The sequence below is a fragment of the Parasteatoda tepidariorum genome, chromosome 9, assembly GCF_043381705.1.
Source record: "Parasteatoda tepidariorum isolate YZ-2023 chromosome 9, CAS_Ptep_4.0, whole genome shotgun sequence".
Classification (NCBI taxonomy): Eukaryota; Metazoa; Arthropoda; class Arachnida; order Araneae; family Theridiidae; genus Parasteatoda; species Parasteatoda tepidariorum.
The window spans coordinates 67,196,777-67,210,295 of NC_092212.1; the positions used below are offsets into that span (position 1 = coordinate 67,196,777).

At 33.9% G+C, this 13,519-nt stretch overlaps 1 protein-coding gene across 1 annotated transcript in view; it reads right to left on the minus strand.

The window, feature by feature from the left end:
• LOC107447706 (Excitatory amino acid transporter 1) overlaps positions 1 to 13,519 on the minus strand; it is a 76,598-nt gene that overhangs the window by 14,374 nt on the left and 48,705 nt on the right. The window contains exons 2-6 of the mRNA XM_071185846.1: positions 11,625 to 12,030; positions 7,520 to 7,697; positions 5,862 to 5,880; positions 4,116 to 4,212; positions 1,522 to 1,705 (exon numbers count right to left, since the gene is read on the minus strand). Of these exons, the coding sequence (XP_071041947.1) occupies positions 1,522 to 1,705; positions 4,116 to 4,212; positions 5,862 to 5,880; positions 7,520 to 7,697; positions 11,625 to 12,030 (884 nt within the window). The remainder of the gene's footprint in view (positions 1 to 1,521; positions 1,706 to 4,115; positions 4,213 to 5,861; positions 5,881 to 7,519; positions 7,698 to 11,624; positions 12,031 to 13,519) is intronic.

The window sequence follows — 13,519 nt, forward strand, 5'->3', positions numbered from 1 at the left end:
CCATTGCCCGGTATATCCTACACTGATGTTTTTTTAAGGTCAAGTGCCACTGCCGGTATACATTTGCCCGATATACCCTACACTGATATTTTTTTAAAGTCAAGTGCCATTGCCCGGTATATATTTGCCCGATACTCCAAACACTGATGTTTGTTCTAATCTATCGTCAGTGAGCATTAAAATATAGAATAAATGTAATTATATCTACGAATAAATTAGTATCAAATTGGATGTAATAAATATTTCGGACATTCACCAAAGCGACTAATTTGATTGTCAACATTCACCGGTGAACATTGGCCAGCCAGAATTATACCACACGCATGTGGTTGTCCCATTGCTGTCAATTAATCAAAGTGCCCAAAGAAATAATAGCGGTATTTATAATGACCGGTCAATGTGAGAAATTATCGTAAAGTAATTCAAAATGGTCATTATTCATAATAACTAAGCATTATGAATACTGACCTAAATAATTACATTGCCCGTAACATATACATATTGTTATCCTGAGACTATCTGAACATGTAAAATACATTTTTCGAGGCAATTTTTGTTGTTGAATCGAATGCAAATCGGAGGCAGAAATTGATAAGATAAATATTTAGGAAGGTATAAGGGTTTTGATTTCAAAAAGTACAATAGATAAGCTAAATAGATAAGTGGTGTATTATTTCCTGCGTACTTTTACTCGATTAATCGCACGAGAATCAAGGATAATATTTCAAAAGTTGAAATTGTGTTTTTGGTAGTACAACATCTGAATTGATCTTATTATGAAGAAATCCCTTATAACTTAAAAACTATTAATCCCATCAACTCTAATTTTATCTCACTCAACTCAGCATAAAAAATTTCATCGAAAAATGTACCGTGCATGTTCAGATAATCCCAAAATAGCAAAGTAAAAAGTTCATGCTAATCAAATCAAATGCAGTACTTTTTATACATAAAAATGTCTTAGATGCGTAAATTGGTACAAGTACAAATTTGTACTTCGTGTACTTGAGACTTTGATAACACATGAACAATTTTTCCATTCAAGTCCTGGTTGGTCTTATTTAATTCAGCGTGAAAAAATACATTGGAAATAATGCTCGCCTAGAAGAATTTCTGTTGCACTCACCTCCCACGAATCACTCTAAAGGAAGGCGGGACGCTTTACACAGGAGAGAGAAGTACTGTTCAAGTAATATTAATATAACAAAGCTTTTTGTCAAAAAATATCTGGGGTATAATATTTCCCAAAACCTCTTTTTTTTCCGCTTTAATTACTGGAATGATTCTCGTTCATAAAAATCAATTCAAATAAGGACTAAATATTTTTTCATCAGTGCAACTAAAACTTCGATTTAAGTGGTATTGTGAGAAAGCTGCAAAAGATTAAGAAGACCTATTAGGTGTAAGTAAGTATTTTTTTAAAAATTTTATTGCTGGTAGTAAAACCGAAACAGATATTTGGTTTCATCCATTACCTTTACTTTTAAAGTTTTTTTTTAAGGAGTGAAACTGAACACTTACCAAATGACTATTCGAGTTATTTTCATAATAGCATCACTCAAACAGGTAAAGACGTTTAAAAGGGGTTTTCCCTTTTGCTTCATGTCACCCAGTGTTATACCGAGAACAACAGAAAATACAACCAGGCCAAGAATGTTGGTTCCACCACCCATTTTTCCTTGCCATTTCCAAGTTCTATAATCCACTACAAATAATGAAAATGTTAGTAAGATAAGTATATAATAAAGGTTTAAATTTGAAAAAAAAGCAAGATTCGCAGTAACTATGGTAACGGAGAGGGTAAAAGTGTGGAGAGGGGAGTAATTGCGTAACCTTCAGGGGCCAAATTCTATATCTAAAAGGTATTTTTTATTTTTTATTATTTTACAACCGTTGTTGAACAGTCGACCCAATTTTTGGGTTTACGACTACTAATGTTCAACTCTGTAGCCTTGTAATTTTGAACCCAATCCAGAAGACAAGGGAACTCCTGGACCAAATATTGTTATAAATTTGCCTTCGTGGAGGACTTTGTGATGAAGCAAACCCTCATTTGCTTTACATGGAAAGGAAAACCACGAGAACCTCCCACAGTTACTCTGATGGCAAGGGGTTTCTAACCCATGATCCGTCTACCACTGAGGATATTTCGCGTCAGCACGGCTGTCGGTGCAAGCCGGATGAGGAATTCGTATCGACCAACCATCGGTGGGATTCGAATGCGGTTCACCTCATTGGAAGGCGAACGCTCTATCCTCTGAGCAATCACAGCTCAGGGTTTCAAATTTGGAAAAAAGTACGATTTACCGTAACTATGATAACAGAGAGTGAAAAAGTTTGGAGAGTGGGGTAATTGCATAACCTAGAGATGCCTATTCTATATCCAAAGACTATAAGTTAATCCTTTAAACAAGAAAGCGGCTAAAACTATGGCGTACGTCACTCACAGGTCTAAGATCATACAGAACAACTTATGTTTAGAGCAGAAATATTTACGCCATGTACTCTGTAGATCAATTTAAGTTGGAGTCGCGTTACATGCTGTTTATGATTTTGGTTTCATTATGTTAGCCTTCATACATTATTTGATATAAACTAATTAAGGTACCTTTAGTTTGTAAAATAAAATTACTCATATTTAAAAAGAATAGTAATATTGGGTTGACAAGAAAGAAAGTAATTTCGGTTTAGTACAGAAATGAAACTCAATTTATTTTCCATACAAGAAAAAAAGTTTAATCAGTTTTGACCATTTGCCAACTTTCTGATAAGTTCATGATTCCGAGCTCATAGAAATTCTAGTCCTTATTAGCAAAAAGCTCAACTTATCCTATTTTTAAGGCCATCATTTTTTTACTAAAATTTTTACCATTTAAAAAGTTTTGTAAACTTCGAAATAAATATTGATTTGATAGTACAAGGTTAGAAAAAAGGAAATTTTGTAAGTGAATCTTGTTCCAACACGCTTTTGCGAGTCCTTACACATCTTCAGTAAGTAAGCACAGAATTATTAAAGTTTTGTTGAGCAGCAATGGCATATTCCTCATACAGTCCCCACCTTGCACCATCAAATTATCGTTTATTTCGATGTTCGCAAAATTTTTTAAATGTTAATGTAAAATTTTTTAAATGTTTTTTAAATGTTACCTTAAAATTGCCGTAGGTTGAGTGCATTGCTGATAAGGACCAGAAGTTTTCTGAGCTCAGAATCTTGAAGTTACCAGAAAGATAACAAAAGATCATCGAACAGAATGGAAGATATTTGTCGTTGTTGTTGTGGTCGGTCATTAAGGCAGTGGGAGCGTGATTGTTCTTGTTTTTCAGTGGCGCCATCTATAGCCAAGAATTCGATTTCTGCCACTCCCATACGTCTCACCCGTTTTATCGGCCAGACCCAGTCATTCATCCACAGATCGTAATTTTGACCTCAACCAGAGAACGATCAATCTCCAATTCAGTACTCGCAGAGGCATAAGCTGATATGGGAAAATGGAGGATTTTGTGACCCGACAAATTTAACGTGCACCAATCACCATTTACTACACAAGGAGTCTTTGGTTGGCTGGATTCTCATTTTCAGTCTATCCCTCCCCAATGGAAGATATTTGACAGATAAAAATTCGTTTTTTATATTTTTATTTATTTTTTTTTCGTAGAAAAAATTTTGTTTTATTCCTTATTAAAAAATTGAAATTACTTTCTAGGTAATCTAATAATTTAAATTGTGAGCGTTGTTTAATTTTTGACGATGATCTTAGTAGCATTTGTAATCATCCAGAACTCAAGACATAATTTTGCTCTTGTGTTTTTGGGGCTCAACCTAATTTTACATCCACGATAGCTATTAATTTAGAAAATAAAAAAAAATATGAGTAACAATTATTAATAGCTATTATTTAAATACCGATAGATTTTTTATTAAAAATAAATTAAAATACATAATATTTTCCAATTGTGATTGCAAATTAATTCTTATAGAAACTTTTCGGATACAAATGATGAACATAAGTAAGATAAAATCGTGAAATATTCTTTAAAAAGATTTCATTTTTGATAACATTACACAGAACCAATCTTGAATAAACATCTGAAAATTTGTAATGAAATTAAAGTACCTGTATCTGATGTTTCGTTGCCAGTTTGATTAAATCCTTCCGGCGTTTTCAGCACAGTAGAAAACTGCAATGGAAAATGAACATTAGATAATTCGTGCTGAAAAAAATTAAAAACAAATTTAATGTCTGTTGTATTACAACTAAAACTTATTAACATATTTACAAAAAGGAACAAAAAAATAAAAAACAAATAGATCCTAAAGATGAAAACAAAGGAATGCTTCATTTCTGCTCTTTGAAAAAACAAAATTATATATATATATATATATATGTATGGTTCCTTAAATACATCAAAAAGATCGTAATAATTTTAATAAAATTAACAGCAAAATATATTTTCATAACGTGTGAAAAAATTTGATAATTTTATTATGATACCTTAGAACTTGACATAAAAACCATTTATTTGTTAAAATTAGTTTACAGAAATAATTTTTTTTATTTAATGTGTGGAAAAAGAAACTATAATTTTGAAAACAGGAAATTCTGATAAACACTTTTGATATGAAAGGAAAAGCAATCAAATCCATATATTTCGGCTTTATAAACTTGAATTATTTCTTTTATACCAGAAATATCATTCACAAGCAGAACGGTAAATTTACTATATTTTCCCCGTTTGATTTAAAACTGTGTTATCAGCTCTCCCAGATTCTTCGGCTTCGTTTCTAACTATTTAAAATTATATTTTGAGTTATAAATTACTATTCAGTTGATGAATTTTATAGAACATCAGTTAACTAAGATCACTCTTCCATTCATATTATTTTTAAGCAACAATGGAAGCATTTTTCTATGCAGCAATTATTTTAAAGCTGGATTTTCTGAAATATTGTCCCAAAACATTCTTGTGCTATATACTTTAATTTTTAAGATAATTTCTATCCTTTCTCTACTTCAGTTGACTGGTTAGGCATCAAAGTAAATCAACTGAATATTTTAAAAGTAGTTTAACACCGTCTCTTTAAAGAAAGATCGAATTTCTTAACTTATTTAATGTACTCTTGAGGGTTAGTAGAAATGGATGGAACACCAGAATAGAATTTATTCTGAAATCTTGAGGAAATGAATCGATGAAATGATTAATACAGGAAGCATTAATGTTCTCATTGGTACTTTAAACGAGAATTTGGAAACCCCAAATTCACTAACGCGCATTCAAATGGAACTGGAGACAGTAATTGTAATATTCTGGTGACAATGGACAATTAATGAAATANTGGATCAGTACCCCCAGAGGTATTGATTTGTTGTGGGAACATGGAGGACTTTGAGACTCGACAGATTTAACGTGCATCAGTCACCATTTACTACACGGGGAGTCTTCGGCCGGCGAGGATCGAACCCACGACCTCTTGGATATGGGCCCAGCGCCCTACCGACCAGGCTATCCCGGCCCTCGTAACCCTATTGGTCAAACCCCTTTTTCGTTGTTGCAATTTGTTTGTAGCACTCTACCACTTTTCTGTAACTCTCTTTTTATTTTGTGTGAAAAACGCTCATCACAAAGCACAAAACTGCTTTGGGCTATGCTCTTTCACTTCGTTTATTTATAAATATGTTTTCATCGTTAAAAAATTAAAGCACTTGAAAAATACGTATTGATTGAAAATCTAACAAAATGTGTTGAACAAAGAACTTAAGTTTCTTAGAGATAAATTTTATAAAGCCACATGGAAAAATATTTTTTTTAATTTTCAGCATAGTTTCAAAATTTTAATTTCTATTATGTGATAAACTACGTACTTTTTTTTTCGTTCCTAGACTATAAGGAGAGAAATCAGTTTAAACTGCCATTAGTTTAGGTCTTATTTACGAGGTGGGTTATAAAATGAAATTTTCATTCAAAAAAACAGATATTTAATAATATTTCGCAGAATTATTTACTCTGTATCTTTTATAAAACTGCAAAATTTCTTGCTAGAGGATTATAAAATAAAATGTACACCCTCATTTAAAAGACATTATAATATCCAGCATAACTATCTCAGAATTAATTTTCATAAAACTGGATATCTTTTTGAGGGGAGTTAAAAACAAAAATTATTATCCTCATTTAATTTACAATATTACCTAGCATGATTATCTATACTCCCTTAACGATCGGTTGATTTTCAAGAAATCGGTCATAAAAGTGACTATTTTGCCAAATACACGTATTTGATTAGTGCTGACATCTAGTTTAAAATAAACTAACTATCTACAATTCCCTTAAAAATATCCTGATACTGCCACCAGGTGTGTAAAATGAGAAATAAAATGTTTTACGGGCAAAAGAAATGAATTAGTTTTATTCTTATTGGCGCGTTACTACTGAACACTCCAGCCCGTCAATATCACGGGAATGAGAAGGAAGGGGATACTTTCTGTTTTTTTCTTTTTAACAGAATTACTATTATATGCAATATACATTCCATTTCTGCTTAGGAAATTCCTTTTAATTAACTTATTTAAAAATTTTAAAAAGTTAGTCGCGTTTTTATTTCATGTATTATGATTTATTCATTATGTTGGGTGTACGCAAGAAACTAAATAATATTAATCAGTAAATGGGGTAAACTTGAAGGGTAGAAGTTCACATCCTTTTACGAGTAAGGCCAACACCTCCTAGAAGAGAGAAGGCCTCAGCGTGGATCAATTTAGTAGTACGACGTAACGAATATAAACTGCGCAGTGGGTGAAAAATACGAAAGATGTCATTATGTTTGGACTACAAAGGGATCAAATTTCTTGCTTATGGTAACTCGTGCTGAGACCTTCTCTTTCCTATGAGGTATTGCTAAGGTAGGATATATTTGAAAAAATTTAACAACCATGAAATTACATTTTGTGCCTTGGCGATGTATCGATGTGAAATTATTCACCAGATTTATCCAATCAACTCAATGGTACAAATAGTACAGTCAGTGTTCTACCTAAGCGGCTTTAGATAGGCGGCCCACCCTGCTTGTCTTTTGATGCCTATAACTGCGCCCTCGTTGTCCTTTTGTAAATATAAGCCGTCGTTCCTTAAAAACAGTGTCTATTTATTCAGATTCCATTTTTAAGAAAAATGAATTAACTGTTCACGTAATACTTAAACGCTGGTAAAATAATCTGTGTATATAGGTTAAATTCTAATCACTATTACAAATATTTACTTTGTTTCGATTTTTCTCACCTGGTTAAATTTTTATAAATTTTTCTTTTCCCAGTGCATCAAAATTTTTTTTAGTGATTTTAAATATTTTTATAAAAAGTTTTTACCTTTTTAAAAATTATTTTTTTACCAAACAATATTTTTTTTATGTATTGCTGGTGAGTCAGAGGAAATTGTCGTAGTTCTCAGGCGACGGGGTCTTTTGGACCTGGTGTAGGTTTTCCTACACCAGGAGGATGAGTCACAAAAACTCTGGTATAGTTACCTGATAAGGTCCATTAGCGTGTCTTCTGTTAACTGAGGTTTAGTGTTTTTCTTCTCACCGGTGTCAGCTCCAATACCACCCACACCAGGCCGAATCGTAACGACTAGAATGATGCCCAAAATTATGGCCATAATGGTGGTTGCTATGTAATAGGCTACTGCTCTGAATCCAATTTTTCCTTAAATAAAAAGAAAACCAGTTTTCATTTTATCAAAAGAATAAAGACACCAATCAAAAAAATAATTTTATTAATAAATATTTTTTAATAATTTTTATTAATAATTTTATAATAAAAAAATAATATTAAAAATATTTCATCACCGTCGTTGTAGAGTCGACCCAATTTTGAGTTTACGGCTACCAATGTTCAACTCCTTGTAATTTTGAACCCGTTCCAGAAGACAAGGGAACTCCTGCATCAAGTATTGGGTTAAAATTGTCTTCGAGGAGAACCTTTTTGTGGGAACTAATCAGTATTTGCGTTACACGGAGAGGGCAACCTCAAAACCTCCCATGGTTAGCCTGATGGCAAAAGGACTTTAATGACCAACGATCTGTCTACCAATGAGGATATTTTACGTCAGCATAGTGGTCATTGTTCGGGGCGTAATTTGTGTCGATCAGCCATTGCTGAGATTCAAACCCGGGGCCACTTCATTGGGTGGCGAGTGTCTTAACTCCTGAGCCACTATGACCCTATTTGTAATATTTGTTATTATTACAACTAGTAGCATTTGATCACACATCACCCAACATTGCCTCGTTTTAGAGGGCTCTGTCTCTTAAAATCTATGGTCGTCTAATTTTGACTCCTATCAGATAACGTGTACAAAGTCTGAGCTGGTACACCTCTTTCCTAACTTCGACACCAATGAATTTCAACTATGACGGATTTTTACATGCTTCTTGCAGATGTCTGCTCGACTTCTTGGTTCGAACTCACTGCCTCCAGTATCGTTTTATACTGGAGGTCGTTCATAGCTATTAATTGCATAGTAATTTAATGATTCAGTGACGAGCTTTGTGTACTGATCGCCAAACCGGTATAAAGTAGAAACAAACAAAGATGAGTACAAAGATACTCGTTTTAATTCATTACTCCTGTTTCCTCAACTCCGTGCAATTTAATTTTATGTTATAGTTCATTTACGTCGTACTAAAGCTGCACAATGGGTTATTGGCGACGATCTGGGAAACATCCCTGAGGATGATCCGAAGACATGCCATCACAATTTTGATCCTCTGCAGAGGGGATGCCATCCCCGCTTTGGTAGTCCGACGACCTGCACGCGAAGTCAAGCACTTTACGGTAGAACAGTTTAACGAGGACCAATACCGCACACCCTCGGTCCCTACGCAGACTGATCCAAGTTGTCACCCACCCGTTCACTGACCGCAGCCGCTTGACTTCGGTGATCTGTTGGAAACCGTGCCTTAACGAACAGTCCACAGCGGGACTAATTTAATTTTAATGGAATCCTAATGAAGAAGAAAAAATTTATTCCAAATTTTAACAGCTGGCTTCAAGCTAATGAAAAGATATTTATTCTACATAGTTTGTTCAGAGGGGGATACTTCCGTATCGTGATCTGTCGCGCCAACTACAATCGCCAAGATGCCAAATGGATTTTAAATTTGCAAATTTTTCTAAAAAAAAAAATATGTAGATGTTTGGTGGTTACGAGCTATACATTTGGAGTTAGTTCCTTTCTGTAATTTGTTTGTTTGTTTCTTTTTTTTTTTTTAGTTTCTCGCTTTGCCCGGAAGTAGCCAAAATTTGGCGATTATTCTGCCACAGATCACGATAGGAAAATCTCCCCGTTTAGGGAACATACCTGTCAACCTGGTGTCTAGATTTCCAATTGCAGATATTAAACTTGACGTGATAAGAGGAAGTATCAGACATTTCAACATATTTAAAAAGAGTTCTCCAGGGAAGTTTACATACATCACTTCCCGTTCCGTCCATGTTTTTACTTTTTTCAACCCGAATCCAAGGGCAATACCGGCCACCACACCCAACAGTGTGGCCACCGTAATAAGATTTTCACCAAATATTCGAAGGATCGCGTTCTTCTTGGGCTTTTTCTCAGACGATGATTTATCGAAAACATTGCTGAAGCTTTTGTCAGAAGGTTCTTCTGTTGTTGACTTTTGTTGGCCATTCACCGGTATTTGAACCGTCGTCGTGGCTGAGCCATTTGATTTCAAGTTGTCAGCGGCAGGAGAATCTGGAGATTCCTAAAAAAGAATAAATCGACAATTAATTGACATAATTAGCCACATAAATATTACAGTCCATGGCCAAATTATTAGACGCACTATAATATTCGATATAAAGTCTTAACTATGGGGTGATACCATACAACTTTATTGTTTTTAAGTGACTGAAACCGGTTTGCACTTGTTTACGTCCGTGTATTAATTGGTTAACATTGTAATGCAATACGTTAAAAATAAATACAAATAGGAAGTATATAAAAATCTCCTCAATAACAACCCATTAGATGTATGTTTAAATATAAAAGTATTGCCTATAAACTCGTGCAAAACATGTCATTATTAAAAAACTACCGTGCGTCTATAATAATTTGGTGTAATTATTATAATATGCTAATATAAGGGCAAACTTTTTTGGTCCAGGGCAAAAAGTCCAACAAAAAAATTTGGTGGGTGGCAGTAAAAACTTAAAAAAAAAAAAAAAATAGTGCGTGGAGTCTCTCCGCGCGGAAGAAGTGAAACTTCGTCATGTGGAAATGAAAACAGGGAGGGGTAGAAATTGATTTTTAGTGAAATCATATTGTTTCTGTAAGACAAACTTTATTAACAATGCTTACAATTCACAATTGTTCGCATCTTTTAATTATCATTTTCGAGTGGAGAAATATCCAAATCTATAACATTTACAATGNCTGTTGCCATCCAACATATAATAAAATATTTATAATCATCTCATTAATCGATTCAAGAATCGATTAATAATAATACTACACTTTCTATTAACTTCCGACACAAAAAGCTTTTTTCGAGATACTCGACCATGGAATCCTAATTCGTTAAAAGTGCGGCGTATAGTACTTACCGAGATCGAAATTCCCTGTTTGAGGACTTTTACTGCCGGGGCACTCAATTTTGGATTTTTCTTAATCAATCTTACGAGTAAGCGTCTGTGCGTAATGCTGAGAATTTTTGGGCTTCCACTTCGTGGAATATTTTCAACAGTACTGCGTTGGTAATGTCGATCTATAACACTCTGCACTGTAGATCGGGGTCTTCCAATAGCAAGTGATATCTTTCTTAAAGAGTTACAGTTATTATGTAGTTTCATTATCAGTTTTCTTTCAGCGAGAGAAGTTTCTTTTCCCCTCCGAGCCATCTCAATTTAAAGCTGTATGATTGACAACAAAAAATGCGAGTTTCAAAGCTAGTAAACATAAGAATGAAATAGATAAAGCGGTAAAAGTAAGAATAATATAAAATCTCGTCAAATATAATCCCACTAACGATATTTGGCGCACAAATTGTCTTAATTTTATTATTTTACAACTTGAAATGTGGATGTACGAATACTTTTGAAGCACGAGGTTTAGTGGTGAGATTCAAATTCTCACTCTATCGAGGAGCTCTTTATGACCAAGTTTAAAAATTTCCTCTTAAAAATTCAAATCATTCATGCAACAACTTGAAAAACATTAAGATTTTTTGAAAATTTCAATTAATTTTTACGCAATTTCAATTTTTATTCACTTTTGAAGTTGGTAATTTAAGTGTACGAATACTTTTGAGTGCCACTGTAGTTTGTTCAGAGGGGAAGATTTCCGTATCGTGATCCGTCGCGCCAACTACAATCGCCAAGATGCCAAATGGATTTTCAATTTGCAAATTTCTCTTTAAAAAAAAAAGAAAAAAAAAACATGTTGATGTTTGGTGGTTACGAGCTATACCTTTGGAGTTAGTTCCTTTCTGTGTTTTTTTTTTTTTTTTTTTTTTTTTTTTTTTTTTTTTTTTTTTTTTNAGTTTCTTGCTTTGCCCGGAAGTAGCCAAAACTTGGCGACTATTCTGCCACAGATCACGATACGAAAACCTCCCCGTTTAGAGAACATACCTGTCAACCTGGTGTCTAGATTTCCAATGGCAGATATTAAACTTGATGTGATAAGAGGAAGTATGAGGCATTTCAACATATTTAAAAAGAGTTCTCCAGGGAAGTTTACATACATCACTTCCCGTTCCGTCCATGTTTTTACTTTCTTCAACCCGAATCCAAGGGCAATACCGGCCACCACACCCAGCAGTGTGGCCACAGTGATAAGATTTTCACCAAATATTCGAAGGATCGCGTTCTTCTTGGGCTTTTTCTCAGACGATGATTTGTCGAAAACATTGCTGAAGCTTTTGTCAGTAGGTTCTTCTGTTGTTGACTTCTGTTGGCCATTCACCGGGATTTGAACAGTCGTTGTGGCTGAGCCATTTGATTTCAAGTTGTCTGCGGCAGGAGAATCTGGAGATTCCTAAAAAGAATAAATCGACAATTAATTGACATAATTAGCAACATAAATATTACAGTCCATGGTCACACTATTAGATGCACTGAAAGATTCGATGTAAATTCTTAATTATCAGGTGATACTATTCAGCTTTATATTTTTACGCGACTGAAACCGGTTTGCACTTGTTTACGTTCGTGCATCAGTAGTTTAAATTACACGATATATAATATAAATTAGACGATGGGATAAAATATTTTACTTTATTTTATAACCGTCGTTGAATAGCCGACCCGGTTTTTGGATCTACCACTACTAATGTCCAACTCCGTAGCCTTGTAATCTTGAACCCAATCCAGAAGACAAAGGAACTCCTGGATCAAGTATTAGGAGAAATTTACCTTCGTGGAGAACTTTTGGTGGAACTAACCCGCATTTGCGTTACATGAAGAGGAAGATTACGATGACTTCTCACGGTTGGCCTGACGGCAAGGGCACTCTAACCCATGATCCGTCTACCACTGTGGCTGGTGAAAGTCGGATGCGGAATTCGTCTCGACCATCGCTGGGATTCGAACCCTGTTCATCTCAATGGAAGACGAACGCTTTATCCCCTGAGCCATGATAGGATAAATTAGAGGATATATTATATAAATATAGAATATTTGTCATATCGGGTATTATATTAGTATATTATAATAATTAGACAAAATTATTAGACGTACTATAATATTCTATGTAAAATCTTAATTATCAGGTGATACTATTCAGCTTTATATTTTTACGCGACTGAAACCGGTTTATACTTGTTTAGGTTCGTGTATCAATTTTTAAATTAAACGATATATAATATAAATTCCGACGATTGGATAAATTAGACGATATATTATATAAATATAGAATATTTGTCATATCGGGTATTATATTATAATAATTAGACCAAATTATTAGAAGTTTTAAGACCAAATAATGAGAAGTTAAGGAATTAATTATAAATTATTGCCATTTATTCAAAAATAGTGTTGCGAAAATGTTTTTACTTCGTTTCAGCAATAATTCCGGCAAAAAAAAAAAAAAATGAAATTTGTTTAAAAAGTCGACAATTTAGGTCAACTTTGACAAAAGATCAAGTAAGCATTTTTAAGCAATATCTATCATATTGGTAAGCATTTTACGAGAAATATATGAATCTACAACTTTGCAACTGACACTTTTTTGCACTTATCGAGACGTTACCAAAGCAGAAAAACTTTTGCCGTCAATTTTTTCAAATCGAAAACCCCAACTACAGGCCTATTAGTGAATATGAACAGATACCATTTCTCGGAAAATTCGCCCGCTAGAATATTTACTAATTCAACCCTATCCGTTTCAAATCGAACGTGAGGACGCAACCTTCAACAGCTTTAGTTTAAGCACCACGCTGCACAGCTGTTAGCATGAAATATAAATTTCAATCACGTTTCACGAAGCTTTTAATCGTAACCGTAATCCATCCTGGTCGCCAATAAAA